Raw genomic sequence first — 19964 nt, forward strand, 5'->3', positions numbered from 1 at the left:
TTCATTGCGTTTATGTTCAATGGTTGCATTTATGTGATTGTGAATGTGTTGGTTTGTACTCTGTGTTCTAGCCTTCGTATTTCTTAGCCCTGAGTTTTCCCTAGCCTTTGTTATAGCCTGCTTCCCGTTTACCCCCGTGTGTTTGTTTTGTTAATCATGTATCGCCGTACTCTCTGTGGCGGCTCTATTACCCTGGACTGCCTTAAGGACTCTGATTCTGGATTTGCCCCTATTAAATCTTGCTCTTCTCCACACATGCGTCCGCCTCCTTACCGCTCAACGTTACACCCTTTAACCAAGGAAATGGCCTAATTAGGTGCTGTTCTGTAGACTTGGTCCCCAACCCAGTTCCTACTAGGTCCTGATTGGCTCTTTAAAAATATCACTCTAGTTGATCTCAAAATGACACAAACCTTTCCTACCAAATTTTGATTCTGAGCTCTTTGGTTTTATAATTGAGATGTATCAGTTCAAAGAACGCATGAATCTGATCCACATCTTTTCTGGTCTTAAGTACTCACTCAGAGTGTAAACGGGAACAAACACGCCCCATGCCAAGCGTGATAAATCTGTCCCATGCATCTCATTTGCCAGGGCGACAGGGCCAAACAAGAACGAAGTGTTTCCACTGTCACACAAGTGAGCCGCTCCCTGAGGTATCAGTGTGCAGTCATCTTTGCACACGTTACGTCAGCCTTGTCATGACTACAGAGACCTTGTCTGGACCCTCAAGAGCACATGCTGCCCAAGACTTGCGAGCTCTGTGGAGGGACAGTGCTGTTTCTGTGAGCATTCAGCACATGGGAAAATGATCAAATGTGTGACGAATTATCAGTGGATTTATTACATCCTTGCTATTGGAAAAGTTTGAATCAGTGTACAGCTGGAAAACACAAGTGAGGCAGAAAATGAATGTTGTCAACTTGTCATTAATCTAAGCTCATAGGGATTCACTGAGCTTGGTAAACACCATGAGACATATATTATGTGGCTACAGATATGTAAACAACTGAATTTTTAACCAAATCTGGTATTAATAGTTCCATAAATTGTGCTTTGCTGAGGTGCCACCTTCTTAAAGAGTGCTTTGAATAAATCTTTAATTTAAAAGTCTTCTGGCTGTATATAACTATTTCTGAACTTTGAAGCTGACGACACAGAGCAGACTCAGTGAGGAGCGTAAGCGATAAGGCTTCAAGCAATACCTCCTTAATAAGTGCCTTATGCTCTCCATATGCCTTATTTCCCACACGAGGCCCTTCAACATGGACCTGTTGCTGATGCTGCCCAGAAAACCTTACAAAAATAAAAGGCTTCGTGCTAGCCAGACCTGCACACCTCTGCAGTGTTTAGAGTCCATAACATGCCCTTGACTTAATGAGATTACATATCCTTTGACCTAAATGCCATTGAGGTTCAGCCAGCAAAAAAAAAAAAAAAAAAAGTCTCTCATTGCTAAATTACCACATATTTTATGTTTGACAGGTAATAAATATGCTAAATGACTGGTGGTGTAAAATTTCTTTCCGTAAGAAACTTAAATAAGTAAATTTTACCCCATGACACCCAGTGGTACTGTTTTTAATTCTATACAGGATAATAATTCTTTCCTGATGGAAACATATTAACAAGCCAAAATGCATACACAGAAATGATGCATTTGAGCATATATTTTTCATGACAATTTTACTGCCGTGGTTTCTTGTTATTCGTGCATATGCAGCTCTTGGCAGTAGGCTCTGGACTTTATTATAACGATAATCATATAATAATGATATGACAGTGATATGATAATAATATGATAATGAGCCTGCTGGTCAATCAGAAGTGCTACAACTCCTCTCTCATTGTATTGGAATTGGAATTGAAAAGATTGCCTACAGTGAGACCTCTTGAAAATCTCACAGGAAGATACAGTTTATTCTTTGTAGTTAAATGGGTCCAACTGTCATAACTGATCCAGATCAGAATAGTGAGGCATCCGAAAGTCATATGCTCAGACCAGCTGCATTCTGAAGCTGGAACATTCATGGCATCACTTTTACACCAATACACACACGCACACGCACACGCACACACACACACACACACACACACACACACACACACACACACACGCTCGCTCTCTCTCTCTCTCTCACACACACATGCGGATATGCAAACACAAATACAGTATTCACGTTCCAAAACCTATGGTCAAGCCTCTTTCCAAAGAAACAAACATGGAAGCCATCAGGGCGAAATGAAGCCTGAAGCATATTTACATACCAGTGATAAAACCAGCATTGTTTTATGTAGTGAGAAGAGCTCACAACCTGCCTTTGACAACACTCGAAACACACTAACCTGTTTTCTGCTACCTGCAGGTTAACTAGTCTCCGGTCCCGCACTGCTAACATAGATCAGAGGTGAGAACATAGGTCAGAACACAGGTCAAAGGTCATCATAGAATACCATGACTCGGATAAGATAGCAAGTGAGATGAGCCGTATTGGCCAAGGTTTTGGGGACGCAATAGAGTTTCTGCGGTGTGTTTTGCAACCTGTGGGAGGGGGGCCTGTTAAAAGACTGTGACCCAAGGCTACACATGCATACAAACATGCTGTTAGTACAAATGTGAAAGAGTGTTGGTTCTTTCGCTCATTTTTACTGCAGGGTCCTCAGACGTACACATGGCACCAAACACAGTACTCTCCTCTGCTTCCCATGCTTGTATATTTGAGTGAACAAAATGCAAAAATAATCATGCACACACACTCTTGACAGAGCAGTTCATCAGGGAAACAGTGCGCGCGCGTGTGTGTGTGTGTGTGTGTGTGTGTGTGTGTGTGTGTGTGTGTGTGTGTGTGTTTCTGTGGGGAGTGAAGCGAAGAAACACATAAATATGATTTCAGGTCCAGTCCGTCAGACAGGATAACATAAACACCTTTGCCAGCCGACTCCTCTGAGCCTCTCCCTCACTGGACCACAGCGTACGCCAGGAGACGAACCAGAGACACTGAAGCCATAGCAGGACAGAGGGAGAAGGGAAGAGACAGAAAGACAGAGCACAGAAAGAACGAGAGAGAGACAGAGAGACAGAGAGAAGTAAAGAGAGAAAGTAAGAAAAAGCAGGGAGACAGAGAGTATCCGTGACGATTAGTATGACGGTAAAATATATGGAAAAAAGAGAAGAAAAAGAAGAGAACACAAGTCCTGATGTCTTTCTAAATGGGCTATGGACTCCAGACACTGTAACAGCACATCACTAAAGTGTAACAGCACATTAAATAGTAACTTCATACTGGGTAAATGCAGTGTAATCAGGCATGTCTGTTATGAGACATTCATCTGTGCTGAGGTTGGTCAGTGTGGCACGTGTGTGTTTGTGCACGGCTACTCTCAGAACCGTCAGCGCTTGTTACCCTCGTGTGAAATATTGCTGCCAAGCAAGACATTTTTCACATAGAGGAACGTGTGTTGAGGACCAGAGACAACATCCCCAGCAAGGTGTTGTGTCTAGTTTCTCTCAAAACCGCGACACACTTTTCTTCCACGGGTCTTTGTGTTTGCGTCTGTGTGGGGTTTGCGTGCGTGTGTGTTTTTGTGCGTTGCGACGTGCATGTAAGTGTGCACGTATGTGTGTTTGTGCGGTGTGTATGTGAGCATGCACGCTTCGTGAGTGTAGAGCGGTTATTGAACTCAAGGCACGTGGACTTGTAGGGCATTTATCACTTCTGAGGTTTCTAGGTCTGGAGTTGGTCCAAGAGGAAGTGGAATGAGGTAGAACATTGTGAGGAGCTAAAATGTGCAGATGGACCTCTCCACGTCTGTTCTCTCCTTTAACCTCGCTAATAAAGAAAAACAGACATGCATAAAATTGCTGTATAAATCAGATCTTTACGTCATCTTACATTTATTCTAAATTTCCACACACACATGCGTGCGCACACACATGCACACACACACACACACACACACACACACACACAAATCAGTAATTTGTTAAACATTTGACTTAGATTTTTTAACAAAACTGTTAAAAAATACAAGAAGGAGTTGGAGATGTGATTAAATATTATTGGGTCCCTCAGTCATGTGGTGGGAGTTAGTTTGAGTTATGAGTTATATAATCTCTTTATACGTCAGAAGACATTCTGTCACTTACTGGTCTGAGGAAGAAGTTACATCTCACTGTGGGATCAATGAAAATGCAAAAAAGAAAAAAGAAATCGGAATTTTGGATATCATCCAAAATTTGGGGGGGGGGGAGAATGAGAGAAGGTAGTTAATAAACTCTTCTGTTCCATGTACTTGTGCTGATTCTTAAACCTCTACTGAATCTCTCCTGCTGACCAGGGAACACAGTATTAAAATAAACGGAGTGTAAATTCAGACTTTAAAAATATACTTTAGTTCAGGGGTAATGGTTTCAAGCACCTTGCTTGCACGGCTGATGAATGGTTCAAATCGCCCTGGTTCTCTGGAAACCTCGTGCACTTCACTGCATTGTTTCGCCCCTTTGCATCTATTTCTACTGTAAACTGCAGATACTTCTCTCAGATATGGTCAATATATCCAATATTTATAGCACGCTAACTTACTTATTGTAATGTCACCCACGTGCTGGCTCAGTTATGGGCCTTACGTTCGTGATTAATTGCAGAATATGACATCTCCAGAAAGTGCAGTACAGGTCAACCCGAGACGTTTAACGTCCCGTTAAATCAAAGCTGGCTGCTTGCTGTTTGCAAAGAGCTTGCAGGCGCTGAGGGGAGCGCGCCTCAGAAGGAGTGGGCTGAAATGTGGGGATATGTACCAGCTAGGGGAGCTCATCTGAGACGCGCAGCTCTGTGTTGCGCTGTTAAGCTCACAGGAGAAGTCTGAGTCTCTCTGGATCTTACCTGGCTCTCCTAACGAGCGTTCGTTTACCGTCGTAAACCTTGGCGGGTGCTGCACAATGGAAACTTAATGGATGCTACGACTAATTGCTTGGATTATTTTTTTCGATTCTGGATTACCTTGGTTTAAGCATGTTGACTGCGAAGTTCTAAAAACGTAAATAATTGCCATCTTAATTAATTGGATGGCCGTCCTTGCTGTCGGTAAATTCGCTTGTTCCGTTGATTCGGGGATTATTTCTTATTTTTGATTCTCAGGCCACTGGTGATCGTGAGCGTGTGTGACTTATTTGAAAATTGTACGTTTAATTTCCGAAGACATGAAAATGTTTTAACGAGAAGATTTCAATAAGAGATTGCATTATTTACACATTTGCCTAATGTTACATTGTGAAGTCTGTTTTGAAGGTTTCGTGGTTATTGGATAGCATTGTTTCCCCTGCAGTGATAAATGGCAAAGTGAGAATTTGAAAATGAGCGAATGCGACAGGCCATCCCTGTCCAAAATGTCTCTGTACCTGCGCTGGAGATTCCTGACGGTCCTGATGGTTTTGGCTGAGGCGAGCACGAGAAGCGTCGCCTGTCCCAAATCATGCGCGTGCTACGTTCCAACAGAGGTCCACTGCACCTTTAGATACCTACCCACAATGCCGAGCGAGATTCAGCCGGCGGCTGAAAGAATCAACCTGGGGTGAGACCAGTTTCCTCTCTCCCTCTCTCTCTCTCAAAAAAATCTTATTTTGCATTTTTTAAAATTTCAGTTTACACCGGTTATCCTGTTCTTTAGTTTAAGGATGTGTAATGTATTAATAATATAGATAGAGATGTAATCTAAGGTTATATATGTATATATATATATATATATATATATATATATATATATATATATATATATATATATATATATTCATTCTGTTACTTCTGTCAAATCGTCATTGTGAATGAAAGTGAAGTGGTTAATGACAAAAAGTGATTTGGTTCCAGAGTATTCCAAAAAGAGTATTACACACGGCTTTGTTCACTGTGTTATAGGTACAACAGTTTAACAGTCCTGAGAGAAAATGAGCTGTCAGGGCTGACAAACCTGGAACTGTTGATGCTTCACAGTAATACCATCCATACCATTGAAGACCGAGCCTTCCACAACCTTAAGGCTCTGCAGGTAATCGGACACACGCGCTGCATGTTCTAAAAGACGATGGTGGGGGAGTTAGAGTAAGTGAGAGCTGTTCTATTGCACGGGCATAGTACAAGACAGCTGCAGAACTAAACACAGTTGTTGTTTTAAACAAAGCAAACATTATGCTGAATGATGTGATAATTAGGATTTAAGAGGATGTTAAATACACAGCAAATGGACTGGGTTCTGAATTTTGTGTTCAAAGGAATTCAGGAACTATAGTGACCAAAACATCAGAAATTTATTTAATTTAGTGAATTAATGTTGCATAGATTTCATTTTAAAAAATCACCCTCAGTATAGATATAAATCTGATCAAAATTCTATCATGGTGACACTTTATTTTGAGTGGCCCTTTATAGATAAAATAAACACTCAACAGACTCTCATTCATGCATATGTCCCATAGTAGTGAATCATCTGAATACATTCAGTAGATTAATCAAGACTTTCAATTAACCGTGTAAATAAGATTGTGTTTATTAGGTGATGACTTCAGTTATTTTTCAATTTATTTGGAGTGTCCAATTTCATGCATGTAGATGTTAACCTGAGATGTCACTCAGCATGTAAGAGGTATAATACATTCCATCTTATTATACTCAACATGCGGTTACAGACATACTGCTGATAACACTCTGGATTATACCTGGATTTTGGTTAGGGATAGGGTCAGGATTAGGGATAGGGTCAGGATTAGGGCCAGGTAAAGTTAAGATTAGGTTTTGGATTGAGGTTAAGGTTGAGGTTAGGGTTGGGGTTAGGATTAGGTTTTGGGTTGAGGTTAAAATTAGTTGCATTGGTTTGAGGTCTGAATGCTGCTGTTTGAGCCTTGATCTTTTCCACTTGTGAGTAAACTTGACTGTGGTTGTATTCAAATGCTCCTCTGATTCATTTATGACAATGTTTCAGATATTCTGTTGACATAATCCATTCACAATAAAGTGTTACTTACCTCATATTTGATACTAATTCGCCATACATAAGTCAAACACCTTAGAAAAAAGTTTTTAAAAAAACAAACAAAATAATGCAGCTGGATTTTAATGAAATTCTATTTTTTTTTTCATTTATTTTCATTCTTTCCTTTAAAGTAAACTCAGTAGCAGTTATGCTTCAGTAGGTGGCCATGACACATAACACTTTCCCATATGCTAACCTTTTTATAGCTCATTCTTATATAATTTCTAGTCCAAACCTCTTTTTCTAAATTGTCGTGGTTAAATATTTTCAGATGTTCACAGTTCGCAGTACTCGTTCCACTACAGTTCCAAGTTATTTTCACAAGTGGCTTTAACCCTTGGTTGCGTCACTGCAATGGAAGCGTATACAAAACACAAACATATGCTTTCACACACAGGACAGCCTGGTTTCTTAAAATAATGTCCCAGAAATGTACTTCGCATCCAGTCAGCATTGAATTTTTTGGAACTCCAGATGGTCCGTTTAAACAGACTAATGTAGGTCTTTCCTTGTGGTTTTGTCTGTTTAGGTGCTAAAAATGAGCTATAATAGAGTCAAAGAGCTGCGGAAGGAGACCTTCATGGGCCTGGATAATCTGCTGCGTCTCCACATGGACCATAATCAAATTGAATTCATCCATCCAGAAGCTTTCTATGGTTTAACTTTTCTCCAGCTGGTCCATCTCGAGGGCAACCTACTGCAACAGCTTCATCCAGACACCTTTGTAACTCTGAGACATAGCCAGATTTTTAAATTTTCTTCCATCAAGACCATTTATTTATCAGAAAATGCATTGACCACTCTACCTGACACTGTATTCAGTGGCTGCTACCAGCTGGAGAATCTGTTCCTTAATGGAAATGCCTGGTCATGTGACTGTCAGATGGAATGGTTGGCAGAGTGGATAGAGAAGAACCCAGGTATGGAAGAGCCCACTTTATCCAGTCGCTATGTGACAAAACAGGAGGTCCGCCGTCTGGTTGGTTTTGTGGCCCTTAGCTGTACCCTTAGTGTTCTCCTCAAAGTTCAGCAAGGTCCTTACAGCTAGTTCAAAACATGCACAGGTTTATGTGCATTACAGGAGCCAGGTGCCAGCCTCCTTAGATGTTTGTGGTGTGATATCATAGAAAAGCAACTGTGGTGAGAACAGGCTATCATAGTGGCACCCAGTGGCGAATGGAGAAAAAAAATCTGAAAAAGAAATAAACAAATTACACTAAAATCTGGGCCATAACCAAGCTTTTTACTGGGGTTCAGTCACCTTTATGTTGTTCATTACTTCACTCTTTTCACCAGAACGTCTATAATGTACATTCAGTTCTTCAAACCACCCTTACTCTTTCAACTCTGAAACATGGAACATGAAGTTACGAAGGACTAGGTTACCTGTTTTTTTGTTTACTGCTTTATATTTCCCATCACTCTGTTCACCCATAAACCAATATAACTTTTGAGAGCTTTGACTCAAGTTGGACTGCTTCTTGTATTTACAGGTGTCCTGAAATGCAGACGAGAGAGAAAGCTTGCTGGAGAGCAGCACTGCCCCATTTGTGAATGGCCTGTTACGTCCAGAGGTCGCAATATTCTTCACCTGGCGGGTGACGCCTATGCATGTTCTAAGCCATGGATTCACCCCCATTTGAAACAAAAGAATATCACCATGGACGACGGTGGCTACACCCAAGTTTTTTCCAAGGACTTTATTGCACCGATTGGCATGATGGGAATGAACATCACGGACCAGTTCCGCAATGATGCCAGCATAGCCTGCGTTGTCCGGAGACCACAGGGGCTAGACAGCATCAACGTAACCCATGGAGTAACAGGCGAAGATGTTACGACTCTCAGCGCAAACGTGGTCACGTCACTCATTTGCAATATTGACTATGAGCATATGCGCCCGCTTTGGAGCCTCCTGGCCACGTACAGCGATGTAGCCCTGAGGCTTGAGAGAGAGCTTCTCCTCACCATGCCGCCGGAGATGACGTACAAATACAAGCAGGCGACTCCAGTGGATGATGAGATCTTCACAGGGATTGAGATAGAGATGAAAGCAAATCCTGCATGGTTAATGCAAGGTGTCATTAGCTTACAGCTGGACCGTACTACAACTACATATTCAACCCTAAATATAAAATATTCTTCCAGTGTTGAAATGAATATTGAAACTAATAAAGTTAGAAGGGACCATTATGGCTGGACCATGATCAAAAGGGACAACCGGACTAAGACTGAGACTTCAGTGGTTGCCGGTGGTGTGGTTGAACTTAGCTGTCAGACCCTTGGTGATCCTAAACCCTCTGTAGAGTGGATATTACCCGATGGAAGTAAAGTCCGCGCACCATATAGCAGTGAGGACAGGAGGATTGTAATAGCGGATGACGGGAAGCTTATTTTAAGATCAGCTGATAGCTCTGATGCTGGTGTCTACCACTGCATTGCTACAAACTATCTCGATGCCGATGTACTTTCCTTCAGAGTCACTGTGTTGTCCCCAGACACCGAGGAGATGGATATAAATGGGCTTCAGTTCTCACGTTCAGTGGGTGAAAGCCTATTTCTCGACTGTGAAGGGACAGGTAGCCCACAAGCCTCTGTTCAGTGGATCCTACCAGATAACTCCGTTGTGGACAAGTCCCATGTAAACAGGAAACTCTATCAAAATGGGACGTTGGGAATAAGCAAATTGACTGAGAGAGACAGGGGATTTTACAGATGCATTGCTGCTAATCCTTTTGGGTTAGATTTGCTAGTCTCCCTAATAACTCTTTCAAGTAATGGGCCGGAAGGTGCCAGACCAACGCATGAGGAGGGGTCTGGTGAGAACGTGCAACCAAGCACAGAAAATGTACTCTACAGCAAAGACATCTCCACCAGGGTTAGCCAGGAGTCACGGACAGTTACCTCACACAGGCCTTACCCGAGACCCAGACCCCCAGTTCGTAGGGTACCAGCAATTAGACGGGGTGATAGTAGACGCACTGGGTGGACTAGAAGAGTGTTTGACAAAGCATCCAGGATAGTAGACCCTAAGAAATTAGCTGATTTTATGAAGAGATCTCAGAACAATAATTCTGGAAATAGAGTGAACCCATCAGATAAGTCAAAGGCTAATAAAGGACTTTCTGTGGACAACGAGATAGGATCAGGCAATGTAGGGTTTGAAGGTTATGTTACAATTCCAGATCAAGTCCAAACAACTACAGAAAGTCCAGAAAATAATTATGATAGCACAACCACTTATCACCTGCAAGAGGACATTGCTGCTGCAATTACAGAGGAAGTAACAGATGATACAAGCAGTGTTACAGCTACAGAAAATACGAGCACACTGACATCAGGGTTGCCCTCCTACACTGATGCCATCCCATTAGATGCCAGAATTACCTTTACAAATTATGACATTCAAAAAGATGAGACAACACCCTTTATTGCGCCTCAAGGTTACACAGTCAGCCCTGGTGACAGCGAATTGAACCATCCTGAAATGAATACAAACAAGCCTTTACAACCAGTAACTTTAAAATTTACAGTTACTGAGACTATGAATGATATGGACCTGCAGTTTTCTGGAGACATACCAGAGACAGCAATCGAAGCAATGCCGCATGTTTATTACCATAATGTGACATCCACAGCGGATCATCCAGCACAAAGGACAAATCCTGTGGTCCACACATCTACTGACCCTGAAAGCCAGACAAGTTTTACAGCAGTTACCACAACACAGAGAGTAAAAGATGAGATCACATTTCACACTACTCAAAGAATCAAGTCTCCTCGTCTCCCTTCTGGGTCCACCATCATCTCACGCCAACAGATACACATAATTCCTCCCAATAAGAAGCGACCAGGAAGGAGACGTAACTTTTCTAATAGACGCAGGATCATCCGGCCAAAAAAGATCACAGATATACAGTCTTTTCTTGATAAATTCAAAAGGCCACCTATAAGGCATGAGGGATCTACCACTGTTCCATACGCAGTGGAGCTGAGTGCAGACTGTGATCATGGGAAAAGAGGAATGTACACTGAAATATCCAAGACAGCAGAAGAGCAAAGAATAATTAATCCAACAACCAAACCTCCCGTGCCAACCCTCTCTTTAAGAAAGATACAAAAACTCATCACAACAACACAAAGCACACCATTTGTTACTTCAGCAAAGGCAATTCCTAAGACAAGTTCATTCACAACTGAGAAGCAACTGAAGTCTGATGCCCGTAAGCAAGAACCAACACAAGAGCCCATGAAAACATTTTCAACCCCCCTTACAACTACAACCACAGCCATTAAGTCTTCAAAAGTCATACAAGGAAAGATACCATGGCACAGATTATTTGGAAATAAAAAGAACCAGCGAGAAATCCTTAAAAGGCTTAGAAAACCTGCTAAAACATCCACTACAACACAGAGTACAACACCAGTTAGTACCTTGAGCACCACAGCCAGCTCAAGGGTCAAAGCTACTCTACCCACTGCAACATCGCTGGTCGCACCTGCAACTGCTTCTCCCCTTGTGATACAAAGGAATCAAGACAATTTAGAGATATCCTCTGATGACTCGTCAGGTTCCTCATCCATCACAGAACCACAGACTTCTTATGAAATCATAACTTCATTTACAACTGCTAGTCCCTCTAACAGTTACCATAAAACTGCAATATCATACACAGCTTTTACCACACCAGAATATGTATCCAGGCTATCCACAACAAAGATTTCCCAAATTAGTCCAATTCTACCGGTCCCACCAACATCTCGAACTACCTTCAAGGAAGATACTTTTGAGTCAATATCTTCAGGCTCTGACTCAGGAGGGTCTAGAAGGTTTCCTGGCAGATCTTGGGGAAATCGAAAACCAGGCTTCCACAGGCGACGTTTCAGAGGAAAAAGACCAATAAAGAAAACAACCACACAAGCTCCAACAACCAAAACTACTGTATTCAAAACCACAAATGCACCACAAACCATCTCAAAGGTATATAGGCCCTTGTATACACTTGCTGGAGAAGCAGAAAAATTCTCAGTATTCATGTCACATGGTAAAGAATTGAGACACCCATCCAAAATCACAACCATCCCAAAATCTTACTTTACAGCCAGTGAGCCCACAGCAACCTACCCAACAACCTATAGGACAACTAATGCAGTAAGACCACACACCACACCACTGACACAGCTCCAGAAGAGCACTCACATCAAACCTCCTGCAAGAAGAGGTGGAAGATATGAAACACCAAGAAGAGCAAGACCAAAGATAACGGACAGCAGACACAGGGGCCGGCTTCAGCAACCCAAGTCAACAACCTCATCTTCCGGGGAAAAGAAAGGATCTAAGACGAGGACTGGTCCTGGGAGCTCAGTCAGTCGCACAGTATCTGTTCTCACAGAGGAGACTTACACCAGTCCCTCAGTTCCACATAGCAGCTGTATTACTAGTGGTGTTTCAAACACTTATGATCACACCACACGGTATGATACCACACCAACAAATACTGTTGGTTTTGAGTCATCTACTCAGGATATGACATCAAAGCCAAGAATTGTTGGGGGAAATGCAGCCAGTTTTACAGTTCAGTCAGACTCTGATGCTTTCCTTCCTTGTGAGGCTACCGGAAACCCTGAACCTGTCATCTTCTGGAAACGATTCTCTTCAAGTACAGGTAACCATATTCTATATGGTATTATATGTACACAAATTTATGTACAGTACATTGTGTACAGATACAGCATAGACAAATAATTAATCATTATAGTGATATGTTTTTCTTCACTGATACTGCTTGAATGAGGCCCTATTTTTACATATTCACTTTATCATATTATACTTTTGTGTGTTATGCCATTGTGTTGTTTGGTTTACAAAAATTTGGTTTATTGTTTTGTTTTTTTTTCTTAATTTCAGGCAGTACTTTGACCATTAAAGGCAGTATGGGTAAATTTCAGGTATTCAGGAATGGAACACTGTTGATTCAGAATGCAAACGTCAAAGACCGGGGACAGTATTTATGTTTGGCAGAGAATGACTATGGCTCTGACAAACTCCTTATCATGCTGTCAGTGGTGGCTTATCCCTCACGGATACTTGAGCCAGGAGTTAGAGACATTAAGGTTTACTCTGGCAAAACAGTTGAGATGAGATGCAAGGCAGAGGGCAGGCCAGTGCCTGTGGTGTCATGGATTCTGGCAAACCGCACTCAAGTTATGGGTCAGGACAACGGGCGAGGCAGAGTAACAGTCACACCGGAGGGCACTCTGGTTATCCGGCAGGTGTCGGTTTACGATCGAGGACGTTATAAGTGCGTTGCTAGTAATGCAGCTGGTGTAGACTCAGTTACTATGCGTCTACAAGTGGTGGCAGCGCCTCCTAACATATTAGAGGAGAAACGGCAGCTGTTAAGGGCAAATACTGGGCAAGGTGTGTGGATGCCCTGTACTGCACAAGGAGACCCTCAACCCACCTCACACTGGGTCTTGTTTGGTGGCACTGTTGTAAGACCCCCTAAAACTGATTCTAAGGTGTCCGTGTTTCCTAATGGTACGCTACACATGAAAAATCTGGATGTCTCGGACAGTGGAAAATACGAATGCATTGCTACAAGCTCCACTGGATCAGAGCGGCGGGTGGTTACTCTGTCTGTGAAAAAAATAGAAACTGCTCCTCAAATTGTTGAGACATCAGATTGGAGGACTGAGCTGGAATATGGTGGGAACCTTCATCTTAACTGCTCTTCAACTGGGAATCCCAAACCCAGCATTATTTGGAGGCTTCCTTCCAAATCCCTTGTGGACCAGTGGCACAGGTAAAACACACACACACACACACACACACACAGGCATGTATGACACATAAACATGTGTGACACAGAGACACACACAGACATTACTGTGATGTTATAACTTATAGTCTAAAACTAATTTTATGAATTTGTCTATTAATGAATGAATTTTTAAAGTAATGAATTTGTCTATTTAAATAAATAAATTTAAAAATTTGTTGCAAATTTGCTCCAATTTTAGTTTTAAATGTTGTAAGTGTCTTCCCTAATTCTGAAATATCCCCACCAGTCTAGTGCATGAACCGACTTTAATGTTTGTAATAATATTAGCACAGGCTTTATTTTGCACTGAGAGCTGACCTTAGAGCTCAGTGGAGGAGTTAATCTCTGTTCCATAGCAATGGAACAAGGATCGGTTTTAAGGTTTAGCACAGACTAAACACCATATGTAATATTATGGGATACAACATTTCTGTGTGACTGCAGTTTTAGGACCTGGATGCTCTGGGCTCCTTGGCTAACACCTGTCTTAAATGAGCATTTAGGGTATTCTACAGAACATCAATCCCGGCTGCGTTTCACTAAAACGATACAAGTCAGTGAGGTTTTCCAGCCCTTTAACATGCTCCTCTCGTTAATGTTTCTCAACAGCCACGGCTTAGTCTAATAGTCACTTTTTTCTTGCCGTCTGTGTTCCCAATCAAACAACAAGAAGAAATGATTGATCATAAGTTATCATAGGATATAATATTTACGTTTGCTGTATTTTGTTCTTAGACTATAACATCTCATTACCCACATAGTTCTTAGAGTAGCAGGAATTCTTTGCTAAAATATAAACTCTCAATTAAACCATTGCAGAATGGGCAGTCGCATCCAGGTGCTGGAGAATGGCACTCTTGTCGTTTACTCGGTGAGTGAGAAGGATGCTGGGGACTACCTCTGCGTTGCTCGCAGCAAGGTTGGAGATGACCTACAGCTAATGAAGGTCTCTGTGTCCATGAAACCCGCGAAAATCGAACCCAAGGTTGTTGGCAAGAAGAAGGTCCCATATGGCAAGGACATAAAGGTAGACTGTAAGGCCTCTGGTGCCCCAATACCTGAGATTTCGTGGGGCTTGCCCGACGGCACTTTGGTGAACAGTGCCCTTCAGGCAGACAGCAGCCGAGGAGGTCGCGCCAAACGTTATACTTTGTTTGATAACGGAACCCTTTATCTCAACGAAGTGGGCATGGATGAAGAGGGGGACTACACCTGTTATGCAGAGAACACCCTGGGTAAGGACGAAATGCATGTTCACATCACTGTGGTGAGTGCGCCGCCTCAGATCCGCCCCCCAAGCCGCACCTACGCCAAAGTGAAGCCAGGGGCGAACATCCGCTTTGACTGTGAGGCCGCAGGGGAACCCAAGCCCAAGATCCTGTGGAGGCTACCATCAAACGACATGATAGCTGCATCCAATGAAAGATACTTAATGCATGTCAATGGATCTCTTGATGTCCGGGACGTTAAATTAGCCGATGCTGGAGAGTATGTCTGCATGGCGCGCAACGCGGCAGGTGATGAAAGCAAAGTGTACAAGCTGGACATTGATGGCAACCCACCTGTAATCAATGGTTACTACCAGAACAGGACAGTGCTAAAAGATACAGCTGCAAAGTACTCTAGGAAGATGATAGACTGCAAGGCAGAAGGGAAGCCACCACCGAAGATTACGTGGATAATGCCAGGCAATATCTTTCTCTCGGCCCCTTACTTCGGGAGCAGAATCAATGTCCATTATAATGGGACTTTGGAGATTCGCAATGTTAGACCTACAGACACGGCAGAGTTTATATGCATGGCACAGAATGATGGCGGTGAGGCTGTCATGGTGGTACAGCTGGAGGTCACCAGCCAGCTCATGAGGCCCATTTTCAAAAACCCTTTTAATGAGAGGCTCTTGACCCAACTTGGGAAAACCACGGTCCTTAACTGCTCTGCTGATGGACAACCTCCTCCCAATATATTGTGGACTTTACCCAACGGTACCCAGGTCACCAGCAGCTCTAACAGGGGCTCCCAGTATCAAATTGGCAATGATGGCACCTTTGTCATATATAACCCGAGCAAAGAGGACACCGGAAAGTATCGCTGTGCTGCCAAGAACAAGGTTGGCTACATTGAGAAGCTGATTGTGCTAGAGGTTGGACAAAAGCCTTACATTCTGACACGCCCAAGAGGTATTATCCACAGGATGTCAGGGGAAAGCCTCTTTCTTCACTGCCTGGCTGACGGAAGCCCTCGTCCCAGCGTCTTTTGGACTATCCCTGGGGGCCACGTCTTGAGCCGCCCTCGGTCTGCTGGCCGCTACCAATTAATGGACAATGGGACACTGGTCGTCCATCAGACCAACCCACATGATCGTGGGACTTACACGTGCAGAGCAAAGAATACTGTTGGGGAGGCCTTTCTCACTGTGCCCGTGGTCATCACCGCAGTTTCACCGCGCATTACTAAAGGGTCTCCACCAGCTGTGAAAGTCATAACAGGTACTCCTGTGCAGCTACACTGCATTGCTTTTGGGATACCGAAACCAGAAATCACCTGGCACCTGCCAGATCGATCGGTTCTGTCCACAGCTGGGAAAGGACGTCCTACAGGCAGCGAACTGCTCCATCCGCAGGGGACACTCATAATCCAGAAGCCCACAAGAGCAGACTCAGGGCAATACAAGTGCTTAGCAACTAATCACCTTGGTACAGACATCAGAGTCACATATGTGAGAGTAATCTGAAAGAGGCAGTAACGGTCAGCAGATATCCTTCAAATCATAAGACATCATTGGTAAGGCAAACATCTCAAACACGCGTATTTCCATCAGATCATCTGATCCTATTTACATTGATATTAAATTACAGGGCCAGCCAGAGAACAATATAAAAGTTTCCTTAACTCTCTGTCACACTGGTGCTAAGTAACATGAAGGAAAACAAAAAGGCTTGTGAATGTTTGCAGGTACAGTGCACATCTGGCAGCTGCCGTGGAAACAGAGACTTGTGACAAATCTGGAGTCGCTCTGATATTTCACAACGGATATGAAAACAAATAGTGCAGTGTCAGGCTCAGGCATTAAAACAACTGGAGCTGTTATTGTAAATTACAGGTACTGCTTTGTTATTGTAAATTAATGTGTAAGAGTGTACATGGAAATTTGATGCCTAAAATTGTTAAGCAGTGAATTACCAACTCATATTTTATAAAACTAGTTTATATTTTTTTCTAAACAATTGTTTTGCATCAGTGCATTGTGATATTTACAAGTGAAAGTATTTTTGTTGTTTATTTCTTTGTTTTTTACACTGAATTAATATATTTTGAGGGAGAATATCAAATGTTTGGTTCTAATAATACTATGTGGTTTGCCCTCATGTCACTAGAGAAACAAATACAGTATTTGTTTTTCATGCAAATATGAAAGTCATTTGCCTTTTCCATAATCCTAACAAACACTTTCTCAATGTACATATACAACTTTAATATATTCATGTGGATTTTATACTTCATATCTACTGTCTTTGTGACCCAGAGACAAAATTAAATACATACATATGGTATATTTCTATATGTTAAATGTGTCTGCCTCCCACACAACACACTGTAGACTATGAAGTCAAAAGTTTTTTTAAGTGACAGGAAGTGTGAAGAGATTTGGATGATTCTTATAGACCACAAAAAAGGTTGAAGACTACACATGTTTTAAAATTTAATAGAGATATAGCTTAAGATAATAGTGAAAGAAAAATATGTAATTTCATTACCTTAAAAAGGTGGTAATTTATTGATTTTTTAATTTCTTTTTTAGAATTTGTTTGGAAATACATGTTTATGGTTGTGGAGACTACATATATTTATTATATGCTTGATGTCACCATGAAACCAAATGTCTGAGGTCCGTGTTTGTGGGCAGTCTCTCAGGCCTGGTCCTGGAGTAGCACTGCTCGGAGAACTGTGAACTGTGAAGGGCAAGACTGTTCCAGGATCAGGACTGAAAAACACTGAGGAAGATGATGATGAAGGTTGATGTGTTAATCCCTGAGTAGGTTGCACCTTTCATTAAAGAAATCAGCCCTCTAGTGTGGTAAAAATTTGAATGTGAATGAGATGTGGTTGGTATCACGAACTTTAATGTTTTTGATACCAACCGCCCTCTCTTGTAGTGTTACCATGATGAGTTGTTTATTTTGGCTTTGTAACCTTGGCATCAATCATACAAAAGGAGTGTGTTAACCCACGAGACCTGGAAGCAGTTTCAGGTAAGTCATTCAATTCAGTAATTAGGTCTTAAATATGAGAAACTTTTTCGTGTTGATTTCAGTACAGATATTTCTACCTCAGTCCTTCTGTCACCTGGCACATCAGTAATGTCTCAAAAGCATTATGCTGTTGGAGTTTTTATATGTTTTTATGCCCCTGCTAAGATAAACACATCACATAGATTATATTTTCTGCTCAGTCCTGTTCAATCAAATGAACGTCAGGGAGATGTAGGGACAAAAGATTAAAGGTGTTTATCTAAGAACCATAAATGTTCAAGATGATAGAATGTAAACATGCACATTGTTGTCTGCCTCCACTTGTTTTAAGAGGTCATACATAAATTTGTCATTTACACCCAGGGTAAATTTTCTACACATCCTATTCCACCTACGTCATGTGTTCTTGAGGATTAGACGGGTCATCGGAGGTTGCCTCTGAACAATGTATGAGGAATCCAAATTTCATTCCTTCTGGCTTTTCTCGAGGCAGAATGCTGTCCAGAAGATTGAAATCGCCAGACTGGGATAAATGGCAAACACCATAAACTCCAGAAACCATGGAATGTGGGCAACTGTGCCTGGAAACCCAGAAAACTGTTAGCACGTGTTCACAAGAACAAACAAAATTATCTGGTTTGGCAAAAGGATTGGTCTAACAAATACACATTTCATATAAACTACACAACCATACCTACATCCAAATGGAAAGTCAATGATAAGTTATTTGCTAGTGTTCTGAACTTAGGCTGATGAGTCAGATTGGAAAAACAGTTCTGTCCTGGAGTAGTGATGGTTATCTTTGGACTCAAATGATCTTGGCCCTCCTCTCCCAGGGATTGCATGGGAATACCACCAGTGTCAAGTGAGCCACTGAAAAAATGCACTTGATGGTTCTCCCAACCAACCAGTGACTGGTTTTTCTTCCTCTGTCAGAAAAGAACGCCTTTTTAAATAATCCATAAATGGAACCATAAGTGGAACCATATATGAACTCATTATTACAAGCGTATGCTTGGCACAAGTGCCTCTGGTGTCCCCAGACCAGAGGGTGGGTTCACTTTACTACACTGAGCTCATCTGGGGTGAATTAGGCTTGCAATTTGCATGAAGAAAAACAAGAAATAAATACAGAATATCAAAGAAATATAACGAAGAAAATAACATGAAGAATATGAAAACAATCATTGTGGGTTTTTTTAAAATTTCATAATAAAAGCTTTTATTTAAATTTTTTACAGCAGGGTTACTTATTAATTGACCAAATGCACTTTATCAACAAAAATAAAACAAATACTAATTTTTTTAAAACTTCAAACCCATTTGAAGTTTCCCTTCAAATCACATTTTCCACTTTTTTTTTCATTTGTTGGTGTAACGTCGGTGCGAGACTCCCTCGATTTAGTGAGACGTTTAATGAGACAAAACATTGATGACACTTGTGGCACTCACACATAACGACGGACAGTGTTGACAGGAACGATGGCATCTAACGCTAACAATGCCTACACATATACAATAACACAATAACCGTAACAGAAACAGTAACAGTAACAATGACCAACGAAGAGGCACACACAGGCAGGAGTTTAAATAGACAGACAAACACTTAACATCAACCCCTGCACAGGTGTGTGCCTTCACGGAGGGTGTGGTTACAAACTATGGTGAACCCCCCTGCACACGGCAGGCCGTACCATGTGACTCGTAGGGGGGAGCGTTCCGTGACAGTTGGACAAGTTCAGTAGAATCACTACAAGCAAGTTATTTAAGATCTGCAAAGTTTCTCATCCCTGCAGTGTGCTCCTGGGTGGGAATTTCACCACTGGATCTCACCCAGTTCATGGAGCCATTTCAGTGCAGT

At 42.0% G+C, this 19964-nt stretch overlaps 1 protein-coding gene across 3 annotated transcripts; it reads left to right on the forward strand.

The window, feature by feature from the left end:
• The first annotated feature begins 4841 nt into the window (after positions 1–4841).
• igsf10 (immunoglobulin superfamily, member 10) lies at positions 4842–17401 on the forward strand. Of its 3 annotated transcripts, none has more exons than XR_003411211.2 (7): positions 4842–5571; positions 5913–6042; positions 7553–7943; positions 8517–12689; positions 12932–13829; positions 14667–16631; positions 16803–17401. XR_003411211.2 is itself a non-coding variant. In XM_027019114.2 (7 exons), exons 2-7 carry the CDS (start codon positions 5354–5356, stop codon positions 16579–16581), a joined length of 7725 nt encoding a protein of 2574 aa, XP_026874915.2. In that variant the 5' UTR covers positions 5166–5179; positions 5326–5353; the 3' UTR covers positions 16582–17401. The 3 variants fall into 3 exon arrangements, 2 of the variants coding, with proteins under 2 accessions (XP_026874914.2, XP_026874915.2); XM_027019114.2 differs by having other exon boundaries at positions 5166–5179; positions 5326–5571; positions 14667–17401; XM_027019113.2 differs by having other exon boundaries at positions 14667–17401.
• Positions 17402–19964: the final 2563 nt, after the last annotated feature.

Source organism: Electrophorus electricus, chromosome 7 (assembly GCF_013358815.1).
Source record: "Electrophorus electricus isolate fEleEle1 chromosome 7, fEleEle1.pri, whole genome shotgun sequence".
Taxonomy (NCBI): Eukaryota; Metazoa; Chordata; class Actinopteri; order Gymnotiformes; family Gymnotidae; genus Electrophorus; species Electrophorus electricus.

Excerpts from the sequence above, each read along its gene's own strand:
- igsf10 (XM_027019113.2), top strand. The coding sequence starts at position 5,354 with ATGAGCGAATGCGACAGGCCATCCCTGTCCAAAATGTCTCTGTACCTG. Across the intron at positions 6,043-7,552 it reads ACAACCTTAAGGCTCTGCAG|GTGCTAAAAATGAGCTATAA; the intron begins GTAATCGGACAC and ends TTGTCTGTTTAG. Across the intron at positions 13,830-14,666 it reads CTTGTGGACCAGTGGCACAG|AATGGGCAGTCGCATCCAGG; the intron begins GTAAAACACACA and ends AAACCATTGCAG.